This window comes from Chanos chanos, chromosome 8, assembly GCF_902362185.1.
Source record: "Chanos chanos chromosome 8, fChaCha1.1, whole genome shotgun sequence".
NCBI lineage: Eukaryota > Metazoa > Chordata > Actinopteri > Gonorynchiformes > Chanidae > Chanos > Chanos chanos.
The window spans coordinates 18643330-18663340 of NC_044502.1; the positions used below are offsets into that span (position 1 = coordinate 18643330).

Sequence of the window (20011 nt, forward strand, 5' to 3'; positions counted from 1 at the left end):
TCAATCAGATTTTGTAGTCTATGCGCACATACATGTGCAACCATGACAACCCTGAAACCACAGAGCCCCCAACTTAACCCCCCGTGCACACCCACTGTTTCTCGAGGGGACGTGTACAATTGGACATTAATTCAAGAGTTAGCACAGAAATACAGAATTTACATCAAGTACATGCGGACATAGAAAAACCACCAGCCTAAATCTGTTACATCAGATCCACAGACACAAACAAGCATACTGCTGTACAGTGTACGAGGTGAGAAAACCGGCTTATTTCACTGTTTATGGTACCGAATTAAAGACTTACAACCCAGCTAATGAAAGTTTAATGTCGTCTCAATGGGCACTGCTCCATCTTCGCTCTACTCACGCGCCGGAGGACACCAGTATATGTGAGCGAGTTTGTCTTATGTCTCTGGGGTCTGACTAAGCTCCTCCGTGTACATATATATTATTTAGAATATAGAAACCTCATATTTTATGAGGCTAAAATGATCTGACGGCAATATATAACAAGTATGATTTAAACATTTTTAAACATTTTAGCTAAAAACTGATATTTCATTACAAGGGTGCGAAAAAAACACACCTCTCTGGACATTACAGAGTGAGAGTGAATATCAGTGTGAAGTTTATATCCAAACAGACAGACAGAGCGATAAAAGCGACAGACAGGAGTGATAAAACGCAGAGGGCTAACGAAGTAGAGGACTGATTTTCATAAACCAAACAACAGTTCATCCCTCCATCCTCTGTTTTGTAATGCTTAGTCTTCCATAAAGTCAATTCATTTGAATTTATGAGGCAATGCAATGAATGCATCTTATTTTCCCAAGCAAGACAATAGATTTGGGAATACAGCTATGGTTTGAAGGACCTCAGCAGCCCTGTTTGTGTCTAGAATATATCTTAACACAAGGCACATGTGTGTACCTGACATGTGAAGAGAATCTCTCTGTTTGTCATTCTCATCAAAATTACAGGAGGACCTGTCATCATCTGAGCATGAACGATTGGCATCTCCCTGTTAATGAAGAGAGAGGGAGAGAGAGAGAGAGAAAGGGAGAGGGAGAGAGATAAAGAGAGAGAATGTGTGTGTGTGTGAGAGAGAGAGAGAGATAAAGAGAGAGAATGTGTGTGTGTGTGTGTGTGTGTGAGAGAGAGAGAGAGAGAGCAAGAGAGAATAACACATTAACTTCATTGTCATTCACCTGTTGTAAAAATTCAGTTATGATCAGTGAAAAACCAACAGGCTTTTAATACGTTTGTTGTTATAGTGAGAGACCACAGAGCAGTCAGCAGTGTAGCCATAAATATTCACTAACAGAATTGCTCGTCCCCATGACCTCTCTGGCCCAGTTACCTGCTCACCCTGCAGTGGAACCGGGCTTTTTCTGACAGAAAGCCTAACCTGGAAGCCCAGTTTCCTGGCCCATCTCTGGAGACTTAGCCTAGTCTAACAGTCTGGCTACCTGGCTATGTCCTCCACGCTGTCGCACTACTGCTTTACTACACAGACAACCAGACAGCGAGACCTGCTTTCAAAGGAGTCAAGTCTAATAATATAAGTTCAGAGTCTGTGATAGATTACATTATTGATAATTTAATAATATAAAATGACTACGTACTGTAACCATTTGTACATTTCAGTAAAACATTAACTTCACAGTTTCTGATAATATCTTTTCCTACATGCTGTCACTCAGGAAGAGGGCTTTGTAAAACATTACAAAACTCCTCTATTAGCAAACACACTGTATTGTCCATATTTTCCATTGTATTTGAAATGAGGCTATGGGAGGCAGCTCGATCTCTGTCTATCTATGTACTGAATGCTCAGACTGTTCAGATGCGCAGAGAAAACTGTAGGGCTTAGAGCAGCAGCTGGTCTCAGGTCAGTGCCGTACCTCTGCCTGAAAACCCTCCACCAGGATGGCCACCAACAGGTTGAACAAGACGTAGTTCCCAAAGGTCATAAGGGCAACAAAATAGAGAGCCGCCAGTGGAGAGGTGGAGGCCATACCATTATACAGGACCATGTTCCAGTCCTCCTGAGTTAGGATCTAAACAAACACACATACACACACACACACACACACAAAATATATATATTATACACATACATATATATACACACACACACATACAAAGACAAATAATATATATATTTTACACACATACACACACATACGTCACACAATCAGACCTGATATAACACAGGAGACTAAACCAGGTTTCAATATTAAGAATCTCATAAATGCAGAAAACAAGGTTGTTTACATGATTGTATATCGGACTGTTATTAATGTGACTCATGAGTGAGACGGAAGCAGCAGCTGTTTAACAGAGAGCAGCAGGAGCAGACTAGAGTCTTCTGGACAGAGAACAAAGTTTCCAGGTCAGATTTCTTGACGGTGTGGAATAATTCATAAAGACAATACCTGGAATACAGTGACGATAGCCCAGAGCAGGGAGTCAAAATTCTTTCTGTCTGGCACCGTGTCTCCTGCTTCTGTCTTCAGACTGAACTTACAGCCAAATATATGCATCCCCAGAATGCTAGAGAGCAGAGGAAAACACAACCAGAGTCCTCTTACACACACTCCTCAGACGAACACTTCTAACACACACTCATCAGACTCGCACCTCTCTCACACACACTCATCAGACACACTGATCAGACACACACCTCAGACGCACACCTTTCACACACACTCATCAGACACACTACTCTCACACACACTCATCAGACACACACCTCTCCCACACACTCATCAGACACACACCTCTCGCACACACCCCTCACACACACTGATCAGAGACACACCTCTCACACACACTGATCGGAGACACACCTCTCACACACACTGATCGGAGACACACCTCTCTCTCACAAACTCATCAAACACACACCTCTCACACACACTCATCAGACAAACTGAGACACACACCTCTCACACACGCTCATCAGACACACTCCTCTCACACACAATGATCAGACACACCTCTCATCAGACACACACCTCTCACACACACTGATCAGACACACACCTCTCACACACACTCATCAGACACACTCCTCTTTCACACACTCCCCTGAAACACACACTGATCAGACACACACCTCTCACACACACTGATCAGACACACACCTCTCGCACACACCCCTCTCACACACACTCATCAGACACACTCCTCTCACACACACTCATCAGACACACTCCTCTCTCACACACTCACCTGAAACACACACTGATCAGACACACACCTCTCACACACTCATCAGACAAACTGATCAGACACACACCTCTCACACACTCATCAGACACACTCCTCTCACACACACTGATCAGACACACTCATCTCACACACACTGATCAGACATACACCTCTCACACACTCATCAGACACACAATCATCAAACACACACCTCTCACACACACAAATCAGACACACACTGATCAGACACACCTCTCACACACACTCATCAGACACACACCTCTCATACACACTCATCAGACACACACCTCTCACACACACAAACCAGACACACACTGATCAGACACACTCCTCTCACACACACTCATCGGACAAACTGATCAGACACACACCTCTCACACACACAAATCAGACACACTCCTCTCACACACACTCCTCTCACACACGGATCAGACACACTCATCAGACACACACCTCACACACACTCATCAGACACACTCCTCTCACACACACGGATCAGACACACTGATCAGACATACATCTCTCTCACACACTCATTAGACACATTCCTCTCAGGCACACTGATCAATGACCAGATAAAAAATGTCCCTATGAACATTACCCAAAGATAGATTTCATATGGAAGACGGAACAGACACCAATGTGGAGTTTAATAAGAGAAAAACAGAAATGGACTTAACAAATAGAACTCTTAAAACATAACCCCTGATTGGTCCTGGAGGCAGGAAACTTTGGACAGAAAAGCATGAGTGGAAAGCTGCACTAAAATTCACTGAACTCTTCCAGGACTGACGGAAAATAGGAAACAGTGTGATCAAAAGATCAGTAAGTTTCACAGTCATTAACACTCTAGATAGTCAAGACACTGAAGTCTTTTACATTACTCTCTCCAGTTCTCTCCTGTCATCTGCTTTCTTTCACATAAGCTGATATGTACTGCACTCAGAGAGAGAGAGAGACAGAGAGAGAGAGAGAGAGAGAGAGAGAGGGTGAGAGAGACTCTAGGCTAGAGTACCCATTTAATACCATAAATCACACCTCTGTTTTCATATCAACGGGTGATAAATTCAGTGGGCATAGCAGGCAGTTTGGGGAAGGGGTGGGGCAGTACACACTAAATGTGATTGGTCTCGTTTGTTAAAACGGTTGATCCAGTAGTTGAGGTCCATCTGTCTCTGTGCACTGGGCTGGGACGCAAGTATGTACTCTCCACTGCCTCACTGCTCTCTGTCACTCACATTCTCAGAACCCTACAGGTCAGTCTCCCTCTCAATCATACATTCTCAACCAGACCCACTGTCCCGCCCACTGCGCTGTCCACTATACAGCTGTTACCCAGAACTAGACTATGTTTATTCAGAACCAGTCAATGACTGTAGAAACGATAAGAATAATGCAAATGAAGACAAACACATGTAGACACAGAACAGAAAAGTTGTGTGTTTCCATACCTGACGATGGATATGAAGACACACACACACACACAAACACACACACACTCTCTCTCTCTCACACACACACATACACACAGAAGCTGTGTGTGTTTCCATACCTGAAGATGGATATGAAAACACAAACACACACACACACACACACACAGAGAAGCTGTGTGTGTTTCCATACCTGAAGATGAAGATGAAGAGCATTAGCAGCATACAGAAGGTGGCCACATTGTCCATGGTCTTCATGAGGACAACCAGCTGTCTGCGCAGGGCAGGCATAAAACGGACCAGCTTAATGACCCGCAGCAAACGAAAGGTCCTCAAAACCGACAGGCCCCCGTCAGCCTGGCCCACGATCTCACACACGCTGCAGGACACATGGACCGAGCAGACATCACCACACCACTAACCTGTCACACATCTCACACTCTCACATCTGACCTTCAAATGTGTGTGTGTGTGTGTGTGTGTGTGTGTCCATGCTGAAAAAAAAAAGGAAAAAACAAAAGCTGAGCCCAGACCTTATGATGACAATGACTCCGTCAAAGATGTTGTAGGGGTTCCTCAGGTACTGGAAAAAGCCGAATGCCGTCAGTTTGAGAATCATCTCCAGAGTGAACATACTGGTAAAGACAATGTTACTGATCTCCAGCACATTGGTCAACTCCTCTGGCTTCAGGGCGGACAGAACCGAAGAGATGACACCGGTGAGATGAGAAGGAGGGAGAGAGAGAAAGATAGTTAAGATATTTTATTGTGTCATCTGTCAAATTTTAAGATGCAATTGAAATTTATCGTTGTTGTTGTTGTTGTTGTTTGTTTTTGCAAATACAGAAAAAGGTTTTTGATACATATTTAGGGAAACAAATATGCATATTCTGTTGAAAAAACTGCAGTCCCCTGTCTGTCAGTTTGACAGTATCAGCAGTTTGGCCCCGCTGGTAATTCTCCCTCTCAGCGTGTGATGTGCGGAGGATTAAGGTGGCATTTTGATATCTCTATAGACTGTACATCTTCCCTGCTCCAGGTAGGGGCTGAGACTTGAGTAGAGGAACAAAGATTATTTCTGCCATGGGCCCCAAATACAAATCTGACAGCCAGAGGCCCAGCTCACTGTCCCTGCTCAAGTGTGTGTGTGTGTGTGTGTGTGTGTGTGTGTGTGTGTGTGTGTGTGTGCGTGTGTGTGTCAGAGAGAGAAATACAGAGAAAGCCAGAACAGACAAACATGGGGGTGTAGGGCTCCCTGAAAAGCACATGCTTCTGGAATTTTCTCTTTTCTCAACTACTCGTTCTTTCTTTCTTTCTTTCTTTCTTTCTTTCTTTCTTTCTTTCTTTCTTTCTTTCTTTCTTTCTTTCTTTCCTTCTTTCTTTCTTTCTTTGTCAAACCATCAGGCTCCTCAGTTTCTCCATGATCAATATCCCTTCATTGATGGGCAGGATGAGAGAAACACAAACTAAAGGACGAATGAAAACAGAACCTGCTGTTTGGATCTGTGTGTCAGAGAGAGAGAGAGAGAGAGAAGCGAGCGAGTTGAGAGCATGCTCTTTAAGCCCATGGTATATTGACACACAAATGAAGAGTAATAATGACAGACCTGCACAGAGGAGCTAACCCATCCACTCCCTGTTCTCTCTCTCTATCTGTCAGTCACTTTCTGTTCTTCACCTTCTCCTCTACTCTTTATTTCAATTACATTTTCAATTACAAGACAAAACTTATGTCATGAAGAAGCTGACGAAGCCATGAAGGAATGTGAAACATTTTCTTTCTACTTTTACTCCCTGCACTACCCTTTTTTAGCTCTCCTCGTTGATTATTTTTAATACCTCTCAGTTTAGCTTGATACTTCTAACTTCTTGATGAGTAAGCAAAAGGATAGATCAGTAGCGTGTGTCTGAGTGTGTGCGTGTGATGTTTGGATATGTGTGTGCCCGCGTTGGTGCATGAATATGTGTGTCGTGCATGTGGTGTGTGTATGTGTGTGTGTGTGTGTTATATAATACATATTGAGTGTGCATTATGTGTGAGCTGAATTTGCTGTGTAATAGGAGACCAGTAATCCTGCCCCCTCACTTCCTTTTTTCATCCTCTCTCTCTCTCTCTCTCTCTCTCTCTCTCTCTCTCTCATTTTGTGTCTGCTTCACAGCTCTGTTATTTTTAGACTCTTCAGAGATGAGACAACAAGACCTTCTGCAGGCAGGGAAGGAGTGAGGGGGTGGAAAGACAGAAAGAGAAAAAGTGAGAGAGAGAGAGAGGGAGGGAGGGAGGGAGGGAGGGAGAGCAACAAACAGGGCGAAGGTTGGGGGGGGGAGTCAGGTCAAAGAAACAGAGGTGGCATGCTCTAAAGAGAGAGAGAGAGAGAGAAAGAGAGAGAGAGGAAGAATATAACCCTTGCTAGTATCCATGGTTTCAAGAACTCCATTGCATCCTCAAAACACTCTCATGTACGATTTTATTTGTCAGGCATATTACAACAAACCCTAATATCATGGACTGGAACAAATCCACACGGATTAGACAGTTCCTAAGCTCTTGATTAGACAGTGTTGAAAATGAAGCTCTGAAAGGTAGTGCTTATACATGTGGTGTATTTACCTGGTTGTGGTGTTCGATACCCATGCTGATGGTGTTGATGAGTATGGCAATCATAATTCCTCTGTTAAAGTATTTACTCTCCACTATACCCCACAGTTTTAGCCTCATTTCATCCCATAATGCCTTGCACTGCCCGAAACAGGAACGTCTTGCTTTTGTTGCCTTCCCATTTTTGCCTTCACCCTCTTCCTCCCTCCTCTCTTCAGAGTGATTCTCCTCCTTGTCTGGCTCCTCCTCCTCAGCTCCACTGGCTGAATCTCTCACAGCTCCTGCCCCCTCCCTGATTGACAGGGTTGTGGTGCAATGAGGGCACTCCTCAGGGTTTGGAGTGACAGCTAAGGAGATAGCATTATCCAAAGCCTGAGGACTCTGGTCCTGCTTGCTCTGGTGAGGACATTGAGACACTGGAAAAGAGAGAGAGAGAGAGAGAGAGAGAGAGTGAGAGAGAGAGAGAAAACCTTTAGAGATTGATTTCAAGAAAATTGTCTACAAATCATGAGAGTTCTCTCATGCTCACCCAAGAATACACATCTCACACACACACACACACACACACACACACACACACACACCCCACTGCTGTTTCTTCCTCCAACAGCCTACACTCACTCACCCTGGGTCAGCTGACAGTGGTGCCTGTCCCCTCCATTGATGCTGGCCCCACCCCCTCTGTGCCCAGCTCCACCCCTACCCCTCCCACGCCCTCCCCCAGGAGGCGGGGGCCTGCCGCGAAGCGTGTTGTAGAGGGCGACAGACCGTCGACGGGCCTTGCGTAAGACGTGGCAGACCAGTTGGAAGAGCTCCTCGTAGCAGTCTCCTGGTTCGGCCATGGAGGCCAGCGTGCTGGAGGAGAGACACTGGGCTCGCTGCTCCTGCATCAGCTGGTGCTCCCTCTGCTTTGTCTCCGAAAACTGCGTGGCGATCACCACCAGGCACAGGTTAATCATGAAGAAGGAGCCAATCTGAGGGACAGGAGATAGACACCATTTGTAAACATCGTTTAAAAAGGGCACCTAACCCCCACAGAAAGTGTCCAAGCTTAAAGCACAGCTCAGGCTGTGATGAGGAATTGGAGAACAGTCTTACACATTCATAAGGCTGTGACACCCTGTTAGTCTGTAGTCAACAGTGAGATTTTAGGTCTAAATGAGGCTCCAGTGGGACCCAGTTCTCATTCCATATCAGGAGAATACATCTGAAGAATTGGGGGGGGGGGGGTGTGCGGTGCGGTCCAAGCAGGCTGGATAAGAGAGGTGAGGTGTTGTGTTTTTGGGGTTTTTTTTACTCTGTGTGTCAAAATAGGTAATTGGATCTTTGTGATTGGTTGGGCTAGGGTCGCTGAGGTGACGTCATACGCTGGCAGCGCCAGCATTTGAAAATGGCTCGAATTGTGCGGCTCTAATTATTCCCTCTTTGTTTTCTAAATTTGTCCCATAACTCGCAATAAAACTTTGAAGAGTAAATTCGTTGTCCGCAATTGAAATTCCACTATATGAGGTATCCCCATGTTCCCTTGCACTCTGACAAATGAGTGGCATATCTGTTATGTTATTAAATGCATAAGAGGGCCCAGCGTAAAGACAAAGTGGAAGTGTATGACTCATCACGGCAAAGCCGTGTCACATTTCATTCATATCACTCCACACACGGCAGCCATCATCTGTGGGCTGCAGACACACACGTATACGCTCATGCATGTAACATAAGCACACACACACACATATACACAGGTATATATGTGCACACACACACGTACACACACGCATAGGCACATATGTGCAGACAAACACACACACACACGTGCGCTCATACGCACACACACACATACGCATATGTATGCATGGGCACACACACACGGAGGTGTGAAATCCTAGGTTCACGTTTAATGAAAACAGGAGCATCGGATCAAAGTGTGCAAACGAGGGAGGAGAGGGGGAGAGGAGAGGGGGAGAGGAGTGGCCATCTGTGGAAGGGGTCAGTGCTAATTTGCAGGTGCATCCTGCTTTTGATTTAGACCCCAGTTGAAAACATCTGCAGCACACACTGATTTGAGATTCTGATCAGAAGACGACGGCATGGACCGCACCTAATCAGCGGACAGGCCAAAACTGGATTTACCCCTGCATTATGCAGAGGTATGCTGTCTCTCTCTCTTCCTGTCTCTCTCACGCTGCTGTCTCTCCCTCTCTACATCATAGCTCTTCTAACATGCCTCACAGATGAACACGCTGTTTTAAACTGACCTGTGTGTGTCATATGAGGACTACCTCACAGATGAACACGCTGTTTTAAACTGACCTGTGTGTGTCATATGAGGACTACCTCACAGATGAACACGCTGTTTTAAACTGACCTGTGTGTGTCATATGAGGACTACCTCACAGATGAACACGCTGTTTTAAACTGACCTGTGTGTGTCATATGAGGACTACCTCACAGATGAACACGCTGTTTTGCATGTAGGGTTGCCTGCAATCTCCCTCCTTCAGCCTCTGCCGCTGCCCCCCAGATGAAGGTCGTCATGAGCTTCTCGTGCCACTGGAAGTCTGTCTGGCGGAGTCAAGATGGTGGGAGTGAGGACTGCGCACCCACACCCTCACCCTAATCCTTTCCCTGCGCAAGCCCCTTGCTCCACCCCCCCACCCCATAAGCCTTGTGGCGATGTGGAATGGCGGCAGGCACAGGCCAAGGATGTGGCTGGTAGTGTCTAGCCAAACCATGCACACAGGCGGCAATGGAGTGATGGTCGTTGAGATCGCGGGATGGAGCAGCGTGTCTCCTCGGCAGCTTCCATTGCGTCTGAGCAGCCCCACACTGCTCACCCCTGAAGGGGAAGGACCTGGAAAAGGTGGTCCAAAAATTGTCTGCTCCCCCAACTCCGGACGGTAAGCTGCACCGTCAGAGCATCGCTCTCTGCGGTCGAAGAACAAAAAAAGGAAATATTTACTTGCACATCGCTTCATGGAACATTTGCACACTCCTGGATACGGCTGAAACAACGGACAGACCCCACCGTAGAACAGCACTTGTGGCCCTGGAGCTTGCGAAGTATAACATCGACATCGCAGCACTCAGCGAAACCAGGCTACACGGTGAGGACTCCCTGACAGAAGTCGGTGCGGGCTACACCTTCTTCTGGAAAGGAGTTCCTGAAGGCACACGCCGCCTTCACGGAGCTGGCTTTGCATTGAAGACCAAACTACTGCAACGGATTCCAGAATCCCCCACGAAAGGCTGATGACATGGCGCATCCCTCTCACAAAGCGACGCTTTGCCACCAACCCTAGATACAGAACCTAACATCAAAGAGGACTTCTACAGAAGTCTCAACTACATCATCCAGAAAACCCCATCCACAGACAAACTCCTACTCATGGGAGACTTCAATGCTAGAGTGGGCACAGAGCATGTCACATGGCGAAAAGTCCTAGTCCAGCATGGAGTGGGGAAAATGAACAGCAACGGGCTCCAGCTCCTCTCCCTCTGTGCAGAACATCGCCTGGTCATTACCAACACCATCTTCCAAATGAAGAACAGGCTCAAAACCACCTGGCAACACCCCCGTTCAAAACACTGGCACCTCCTGGATTACATCATTGTCCGTCAAAAAGACAGACAGGATGTTCTTATTACCCGAGCCATGCACGGGGCTGAATGTTGGACTGATCATCAAATGGTCAGATCCAAACTCCTCATGGACATTCCACTCCATCACCCAAAGACAGCCCCAAACAGAAAACTCAACCGCACAGCACTGAACAACCTCACCACCACAGGCAACCTCCGACGTCTCCTTGCAAGAAACCTTGACCAAGTTCCGGAGGAATCCACTGACTGGTCAGCTCTGCGCACAGCTATCCACAGTGCAGCCTCGGAAGCACTTGGTCTGTCGAGGAAACGTCACCAGGACTGGTTTGACAAAAACTCTGCTGAAATCCAATCACTCTTGCAAACAAAACATGAAGCCCATAAAGCTCTCCTGTCTAACCCTGGATCCCCCACCCTGAAAGCCACTTTTGCTGCGGCAAAAGCTGTGACTCAACATGTTCGCCGGATCATGGAAGACACCTGGTGGTTGCAGAAGGCACAAGATCTTCCAAAACCTTGCAGACTGTAATAACACCCAGAGCTTCTATGATGCCATCAAAGCCCTAGATGTCCCCAGGAAGCAAATTATTGCCCCTGTCCGATCAGCAGATGGGAACACTCTCCTCAAGGGTGAGATCCTTGGCCGCTGGGCAGATCACTTCGAGACCCTCCTTAACCACACCAACCCTGCTGATCTCCACATCCTCAACAAACTTCCAGATCTCCCACCAATCATGCACCTTGACACTCCCCCACAGTTCTCTGAAACCCGACAAGCCATCAGGGGCTTGAAGAACAACAAAAGTGCAGGACCTGATGGCATTCCAGCAGAGGTGCTCAAATATGAGGGGTACCTCCTCACACGCCGCCTACACCTCCTGATCACAAACATCTGGAAGTCCGAGATCCTCCCTCAGGACTGGAAGGATGCAAACATTGTACTCATCTACAAACAGAAGGGGGACAGAGCAGTTTGTGGGAACAGCCGTGGAATCTCTATCCTCTCCATCGCAGGGAAAGTACTGGCAAAGATCATGCTCAACAGACTAGTGGAGCACATTTCAGAAAGTTCTCTCCCGGAAACACAATGCGGTTTCCGGAAATCCAGATCCACTACCGACATGATCTTTGTCTTATGGCAGCCGCTAGAGAAGAGCAGAGAACAGCGCAAAGACATAGCCTTCATCGACCTCAGCAAAGCCTTTGACACCATAAACCGTGAGATGCTCTGGAAACTGCTCTCCAAACTTGGGGTACCAACCAAGTTTCTCTCCGTCTTGCAGCAACTGCATGATGGGATGCAAGCCAGAGTCCTCACAGGAGGACTCCAATCAGAGTCCTTCAAGGTCAACGTTGGGGTGAAGCAAGGCTGTGTCTTGGCACCAGTCTTGTTCAATCTCCTCCACTCAGCCATTACCCAGCTCTTCCACCATGCCCTGGGAGACAGAGATGGAGTTCACCTGGAGTACCGCCTTGACGCAAATTTATTCAACATCTGACGAATCCAGGCCCATACAAAGACAATGACGTGCCAAATGCGCTGTCTTGGCACATAGCCGAGTCCATGCAGCATGCCCTAAACACAATCTCCAGCCTATACCAGTCATTCGGTCTCCAGATCAACATTCACAAAACTGAAGTCATGGCACAGCTCGCCATCCAACCTCCTTCACCTCCCTGTTTCCAAATCAATGGTGTTCCTCTCAAAATAGTTCACCAGTTCACCTACCTTGGCTCTACACTCTCCTCAGACCACTCCCTTGACAGTGAAATAAACAGCCGCATCAACAAAGCCTCATCAGCCTTTAGGCGACTCCGCAGAAGGGTTTTTGAAAACAAAAACCTGAAGGTCAGTACCAACGTTGCCGTCTACAATGCAGTATGTGCCTCCACTCTGCTCTACGGGGCAGAAACATGGACCCCATACAGACAGCATATCACAAGCTTGGAGGCCTTCCACATCCGATGCCTTCAAAAAATTCTTGGGCTGTCCTGGGAAGATTGAATTCCCTATACTGAGATCCTCTCCATGACCAACTCCATCTGTATGGAAGCAGCAGTAGCTAAAAAGCATCTTCGCTGGATAGGGCATACAATCCGCATGCCTGACCACCGCCTACCCCACCAAGCCTTGTATGGGCAACTCTGCGATGCAAAACGGGCTGCTGGTGGACAAAAGAGGCGCTATAAGGACTATACCAAAGACCTCCTGAAGCGCTGCAACATAAACCCCACCCATCCTGAACCTCTAGCACTCAATAGAACGGCCTGGCAGGTCACCTGTACCGAGACAACCAAACAAATACATCACACCATCCAACAGAGAAGGACCGAAAGACGTGCCCGGCGACACCAATGGGCAGCCGGCATTACCCCAACATCTGGGCTCCCTTGCCCCACCTGTGGGAGAGTGTGTGGCTCACGCGTCGGCCTCCACAGCCACATGAAATGGCACCAGCGTCAACTGCGCTGAACCCCCCCCCCATCCCCCGGAGCAAGCGTCATCATCGGACACGATGGACAGCTACACAAAACCTTCATCAGTTCTCATTTATACATTTGTGTTAAGCTGTTCACATTTACCCTATGGCTTTAGCCATAAAATGACACAGCAGTGTGAGTGAGGGCAAGGGGAGAGAGAGAGAGAGAGAGAAAGAAAAGGAGAGGAAGGCAGAGAGTAAAGCCGGTTTAAAGCGACAGAGGTGAAGAGGGCTCTTAAGCTATGTTTAAAAGGTCTATTCTGACAGGGAGTGATTTATACTCTCCTTTAATTCCTGCCCTTACCCTGGAGGGACCTGACAGGGGGGCGGGGTGATCCCGAGATCGCCCGAGCGCCGGTCAGAGGGACGAGGGGAGAGAGAGAGAGGGAAAACTACAGTACTCACAGTGGGATGGTGAAAAAAGAAAAAACCTGTAGCTTAGGCCAGTTTGCAGTAATGACAAGTGTCATAATTACCCTTCTAACCTCTGAGACCTGATGACATTTTCTGCCCTTAATTGTTTTTCTCCTGCTCACCCTCCAAAACAGGTCATTTCAGAAGCGCCAAGAATGTACACACCCAAAGAAATATCTAGCCTGTTTTTTTTGGCTAGCCTCTCAGAATTTCTTCAGGCCATCTTATTTTCCTGAGCTAAGAGCAGAGGAATAGGAAGAGAGGCCAGAGCTGTGCGGCGAATAGAGCGGAGTGGGCTAGGGCGGGGCAGAGAGGAGCAACGCTCAGGATTGAAGTGAATTGAATGGGAGCAGCAGGGAGTTGGCACAGGAGGCTACTCTATGGTCCTCCTCTCTACAGGTAGTGACCGCCGGCGGCGCGGTTGCCAAGTTACAGAATGCAGGATACCAGCATAGTAAATTACAAAAAAAAGAAAGAGAAAGAAAAAAAGGGATGAGGAGGGGGAGCAGTGCACATGCCGTCACACACACACACACACACACACACGCACACACAGAGGCCAGAGAAAACACAACCAAAGGGCATTTCGAAACCCTGTAACCTTTTGTAATTTTGAAACTGTGCTGATTAGGTGAGGTGGCAGAGGAGTGTCAATCATACTCAAAATCATACACAAACTCATACTCAAAATCATACACAAACTCATATGACTATATACTCACACACCCCACACTGGGGTTTCTTTTATTCATTTTATGGGAGAGTATTTTGAAAAAAAACCCATCAATTTAATTTTTTCCCCCCTCTGTCCACACCCTGAGAGATGGCTGAATGTGACAAGCTGTAGTGAAACATGTGGGTGTGGGTGAGACACGAGGGGTATAGCTCCCATAAGGGTGGGGCAGGTGGTGAGAATGCATGCCCTCCATTTGGGATTCATCCTTCAGACCGCAGCTGATCCATGCATGTCCAGTGTGGTGGTTAACACTGTCAGCCAAACTCTCCAGGGCCGCTTGTGCTCTCTCTCTCTCTCTCTCTTTGTCTATCAGTGTTCTACCCTGTTCAGTGGTGGATAGGCAATGGTGAAGTAGCTGGCCATGTTACAAAGCTCATAGTGTGAAAAGACAAAGTGGCATGTTACATGTATATCAAACCAATGAATATATAGATTGGTCTTTCTCCTTCACCAAATCAACCCCCCCCCCCCCCCACCCCTGCGGTAATCCCTTTGTCTGATAAAAAAAAGCAGATGTTTCTACATTTGCTGCTCACTTAGCATTGATAGATCAAGACTGCTACAGAAAAGGATTCTGTCTTAACAAGAATCATTCATTAATGAATCAGTAAATAAAATAATCATTCTCACACACATCATCTCTGAAGGATAGCCCTGTTACACCAAGTCAGTCCCGTATACTAGGTCAGCCCTGTTACACTGCGGCATTCTTCTATAGTAGGTCAGCCCTGTTACACTAGGTCATTATTGTACACTAAATCATTCCTGTACATTAGACAGGAAACAGAGCCGTGTTTACTTTTGTAATTTCTGATATTGATCTTCTACTTTCTTACTCATTAAAAAACTGATCTTTACATGTCTTAGCGACACTTGAATCAATGTCCTACAGCTCTTGCTTAAACCCACCACGCCCTGGCTGCATCAGTATGTACAATATAATCCATATCAGCCTTTCATTCTCTAATGGCCCTGTAACACACTAATGGACAACTGGGACCCATCAGTGCCTCTGTTTACAACCCGCTATCATATCAGGAGCCGCTGATTATCGACCAGATGGGGATATTCATTTGAATAACTGTATTGTTTTGATGACTGCTGCTTTTCTTACTCACGGTTATGGTTAAATATCTGTCTGTAATAAATCAGGCAGTAAAGTGAATAGAGTGTAGTAATGTGGGACACTGTAACATGTTAAAGTTTGGTATATTGATCAATCATCTGTCAATCAATTAATCCATTAGTCAGTCAGTCCGTCAAGACTTACACTGGATTATTGAGCAAAAGATGTGATATTTCGTTAGCTCACATTTCATCAGCTCACGGTTTACCAATATAGGAGCGCAGAGTCATACACACACACACACACACACACTCATGCGCGTATTTATACTTACGATGATAAGGAGGATGAAATAGATGAAGTTGTAGAAAGAGTGTGCATCCATTACATAGTACATAATCTCTACCCATCCCTCCAGAGTAATCACCTAAACATCACACACAGATACATGCACACGCACGCACACGCATACACACATACACACGCACACACACAGGGAAAAAGTCATATATTTGATAGAAGAGTGTTATCTGAAATCTACTTCATTTGTTTTGATGCTATGCCAAATACATATGCCCTGGCTACACATCTAACATCTAGCCCCTAAATTCATTGTGAAAATCAGCTTTAAATGGTACAGAAAAAGCAGAGCAGTCATTTAACAGAGATTAAGTTGTCAGTCTGTTTCACATCATCCACACCTCGCTCTCTAGACACCATAGTCCTCTCCTGACTGTACCTGAAAGATGACTATCCAGGCGTAGCCGATGTTGTCGAAGTTAATGGCTCCTTTATGCGGGTTAGTGTGGCCTGTGTGACAACGGGTATAGTACTGGTTCCAGTTCACACACAGGCCCATGGCCCCAGCGCTCCCATTGACCAGAGGTTCGGCGCTGAGGATGTCCTCTTTGTCCAGGCAGCATTCCCGTCCGCCCTCGCGGCGTGCGGGAACGTCACGGCACGACATGATTCCGTTATCCTGAGGAAGAGAGCAGATGAAGGGCCGCTCCTCATCCTCCTCAGGCTGGTAGTACGGAGCAGGCAGTGTGATACCTGAGGAACTGTGTGTGTGTGCGCATGTGTGTGTGTGTGTGTTAAAGGGTGTAAATGGGTGAAAGAGAGACAGACAAATAGACAGACAAACAGGTACAGAGAGAGAGGAAGACAGGCAATATAGTTAGTTTTCTAGGTGTATGTGGGTATACAGTGAACACACACACACACACACACACACACACACACAGTGGCAGTCAAATGTCAGGGGACTGTGAGGTGAAACAGAAGACTCAGTGAGGACTGTTATATTAGGCATTACAGATGGATTTAGTCTCAGTTTGACTTGGACAGTTCACCTGACTCTGCCCTCAGTCAGTGGACAGGAGCATGTCAGTGCCATGTCAGTGTTTTTCCATCTTAAACTCACAGTAACTAGACAAACAGCACACAGCCCCCATCCCTGCTTACTGAACACTACATTCAACACAGGACAAAGGAGAGACGTTTGGAAGAGAATATGAGGGAGAGAGAGAGAGCAAGTGAGAGAAAGAGACAGAGAAAGAGTTTTAAACCTATGGCAAAGCTCCACTTAGAAAAGGTAGACTGTTTGTCTCCGTGCGGTTTGCCCACAGTGTGTCTGTGAAGCCTCCTGAGTAAATCTCAGTGTTTTCTTCCACACTGCTAGCTTCTGCTGAGCTCTCTGTCTGCACATGCCCCCCAGAGAGCCCTCTCATTCCCGCTGGGGCATTCACACGGGGTCTCTTCTGTGATTGGCTAACTGTGCCTTCAGTCATATGAGATCAGACTCTTATTCATATCTTTGGCCATCCCTGTTCCTGTCCTTCATCTGCCACTTTACACATTTGACTTCACAACCATAACCACGCATTTGGCTCCACTGTTCACTTCATCAAATGGACACAAATTTTAAATGACTTAATTTTTACTTTTCTGTTTTTCTGTTATGGGGATCTACTGGATATAGTGACTAATGGAAGAACAAAAATGCAAACAGAGGAAAAGTTGGTTAATCATGGATGAGAAAACATACAAAATTTCAATAAAAATAAGTTCAGTGAGTTTGAAAATTAGAATAATTTAATCATACAGGGTACATATTCAGTTTGTGATCAAATCTTTCTAAATAAACACTATGCATTAGTCATAACACATCTGCACATTCAAACCAAGATGCTTATACAGTAGTAATAACACAGTGAAGTGTGAACAGAATTCAGATTTCTTCTGTTTTAAGTCTGGCCACACAAACAGACACACGCACAGCTCTCTCTCACACACACACACACACACACACACACACACACAAACAAAGACACACACTCAGACACGCAAACAGTCACACACAACATTTTTCTCTGCTTTAGACCTTTGTCAGCATGGTTTGTCCGGAGAACAGATCGAAGTTTAGGGCTAGGGTTAGGGTTAGGACTAGGGTTAGGGTTAGGGTTAGGATTAGGGTTAGGGTTAGGGTTTGGGTTGGGGTTGTTCTAACATTTGAACCACTTCAGTTTTACTGCTGTATAATTGATACGGTTTAGCTGATGTTCTGAAACCTGTTAAACTTCAGCTCTCGTCTTGGACAGAAACTGATCACATCACCTCTTTTAAAAGTGAATAATAAAAACTCCCCAGCTGTAGTACTGTCACACAGTGCAGAGATGCCTCCTAAATCTCAGATTCAGGAGACAGATTCCAGCTGGGCTGCAGTTCCTGTCAGGAGCTGGGACAGGTGACAGGGGACAGGGGACAAGGACAGGTGACAGGCACAGGTGAGCAGTGTGTCCCCTGGGTGGGTGTGCATGTCACGGCTCTTTTCTAAGACAGAGCAGAAGGGAATAGTGCTCTCCACTGAGTATGACATGTTACCTAGCTGTGATTGGCTGCACTCAGATGCATGCAAAACTAACCTAAACTGGCATCTGAGGGGGAAGAAAGGTCAAAGGTGAAGGGGGTCACAATTAGAACAAAAAATAACAAAAAATGTTAGGGTTAGGGAATGACCAACTCATGCACGCGCACACACACACACACACACACACACACTGTAAAAGCTCAGAGAGCGGTTAAATGATGGGATTACAGGGATCTGGGATCATCGAGTCTTCTTCTGTCCTTCATCATCCAGTCTTCTTCTGTCCTTCATCATCCAGTCTGTCTTCTGTCCTTCATCATCCAGTCTATCTTCTGTCCTTCATCATCCAGTCTTCCTCTGTCCTTCATCATCCAGTCTTTCTTCTGTCCTTCATCATCCAGTCTTCTTCTGTCCTTCGTCAGCAAGTCTGTCTTCTGTCCTTCATCATCCAGTCTTTCTTCTGTCCTTCATCATTGAGTCTTTCTTCTGTCCTTCATCATCCAGTCTTCTTCTGTCCTTCGTCAGCAAGTCTTTCTTCTGTCCTTCATCATCCAGTCTTCCTCTGTCCTTCATCATCCAGTCTTTCTTCTGTCCTTCATCGTCCAGTCTTCTTCTGTCCTTCGTCAGCAAGTCTGTCTTCTGTCCTTCATCATCCAGTCTTTCTTCTGTCCTTCATCATCACAGTCTTCTTCTGTCCTTCATCATCACAGTCAATGAGACTTTGGGGGATTGATGGGTCCATCTGACTGCATGCGCACACACACACACACGTATACACTTGTACTCACATACACATAGACAAATGCAAACGCACATATTCTCATGCTCACATACACACAGACACACATACATGCACTCACACACACACACATACACACACACACTCTCTCACATACACGTACGCATCCCATGAATGTTTAATCAAGGACACTCAGAAGGGCTCTAACAGTGGATCATGTGATAAATTGAACAAATAGATCATACTATCATACAGAAATATAGATTTCCCTGAAGGGTGAATGTAAAGCAGCCTGTCTAAAGCTCTATGATAAATGTCAGTGTTCAGCTTCTGGCCATGAGTTAAAGAGCAACACACAAAGACATGTCCCTTTAAAGTTCTCATTGCAGAGAGCACAAACTCCAACTTAAGGCACAGAGAGAAAGAGAGAAAAAGAGAGAGAAAGAGTTTAAGAACCCAACAGTCAGTCTGCCTCTGTGTGTGTGTGTGTGTGTGTGTGTGTGTGTGTGAACGTACTGACTCTGTGTGTATGTGTGTGTGTGTGTGTGTGTGTGTGAACGTGTGCGTGCATGTGTGTGTTACAGAAGGCAGATTGACACTGAGCTGAGAACTGAAAAACTGGAGGTGAAAGAAGTTGTCAGATAAAGAGACAGATGAGTAAATCATCTATAGCATTAGCGCTTACACCACACACACACACATGCACACACACACACACGCACACACACACACACACACACACACGCACACACACACACACACGCACCTTCTTACTCTCATGCATCCACTTAACAAAGAATAAAATGCTCGAATCACTTGTCATTTTTCAAATCCAATCACA

The 20011-nt window shown here is 46.1% G+C and overlaps 1 protein-coding gene across 1 annotated transcript in view; it reads right to left on the reverse strand.

Annotated features, from left to right (window-relative positions):
• The window catches only part of cacna1ia (calcium voltage-gated channel subunit alpha1 Ia), a 109976-nt gene that overhangs the window by 38404 nt on the left and 51561 nt on the right, over window positions 1-20011 (reverse strand). Inside the window, exons 6-14 of the mRNA XM_030782955.1 lie at window positions 16302-16623; window positions 15897-15989; window positions 7892-8240; window positions 7279-7682; window positions 5204-5355; window positions 4864-5049; window positions 2442-2559; window positions 1908-2063; window positions 934-1024 (exon numbers count right to left, since the gene is read on the reverse strand). Of these exons, the coding sequence (XP_030638815.1) occupies window positions 934-1024; window positions 1908-2063; window positions 2442-2559; window positions 4864-5049; window positions 5204-5355; window positions 7279-7682; window positions 7892-8240; window positions 15897-15989; window positions 16302-16623 (1871 nt within the window). The remainder of the gene's footprint in view (window positions 1-933; window positions 1025-1907; window positions 2064-2441; window positions 2560-4863; window positions 5050-5203; window positions 5356-7278; window positions 7683-7891; window positions 8241-15896; window positions 15990-16301; window positions 16624-20011) is intronic.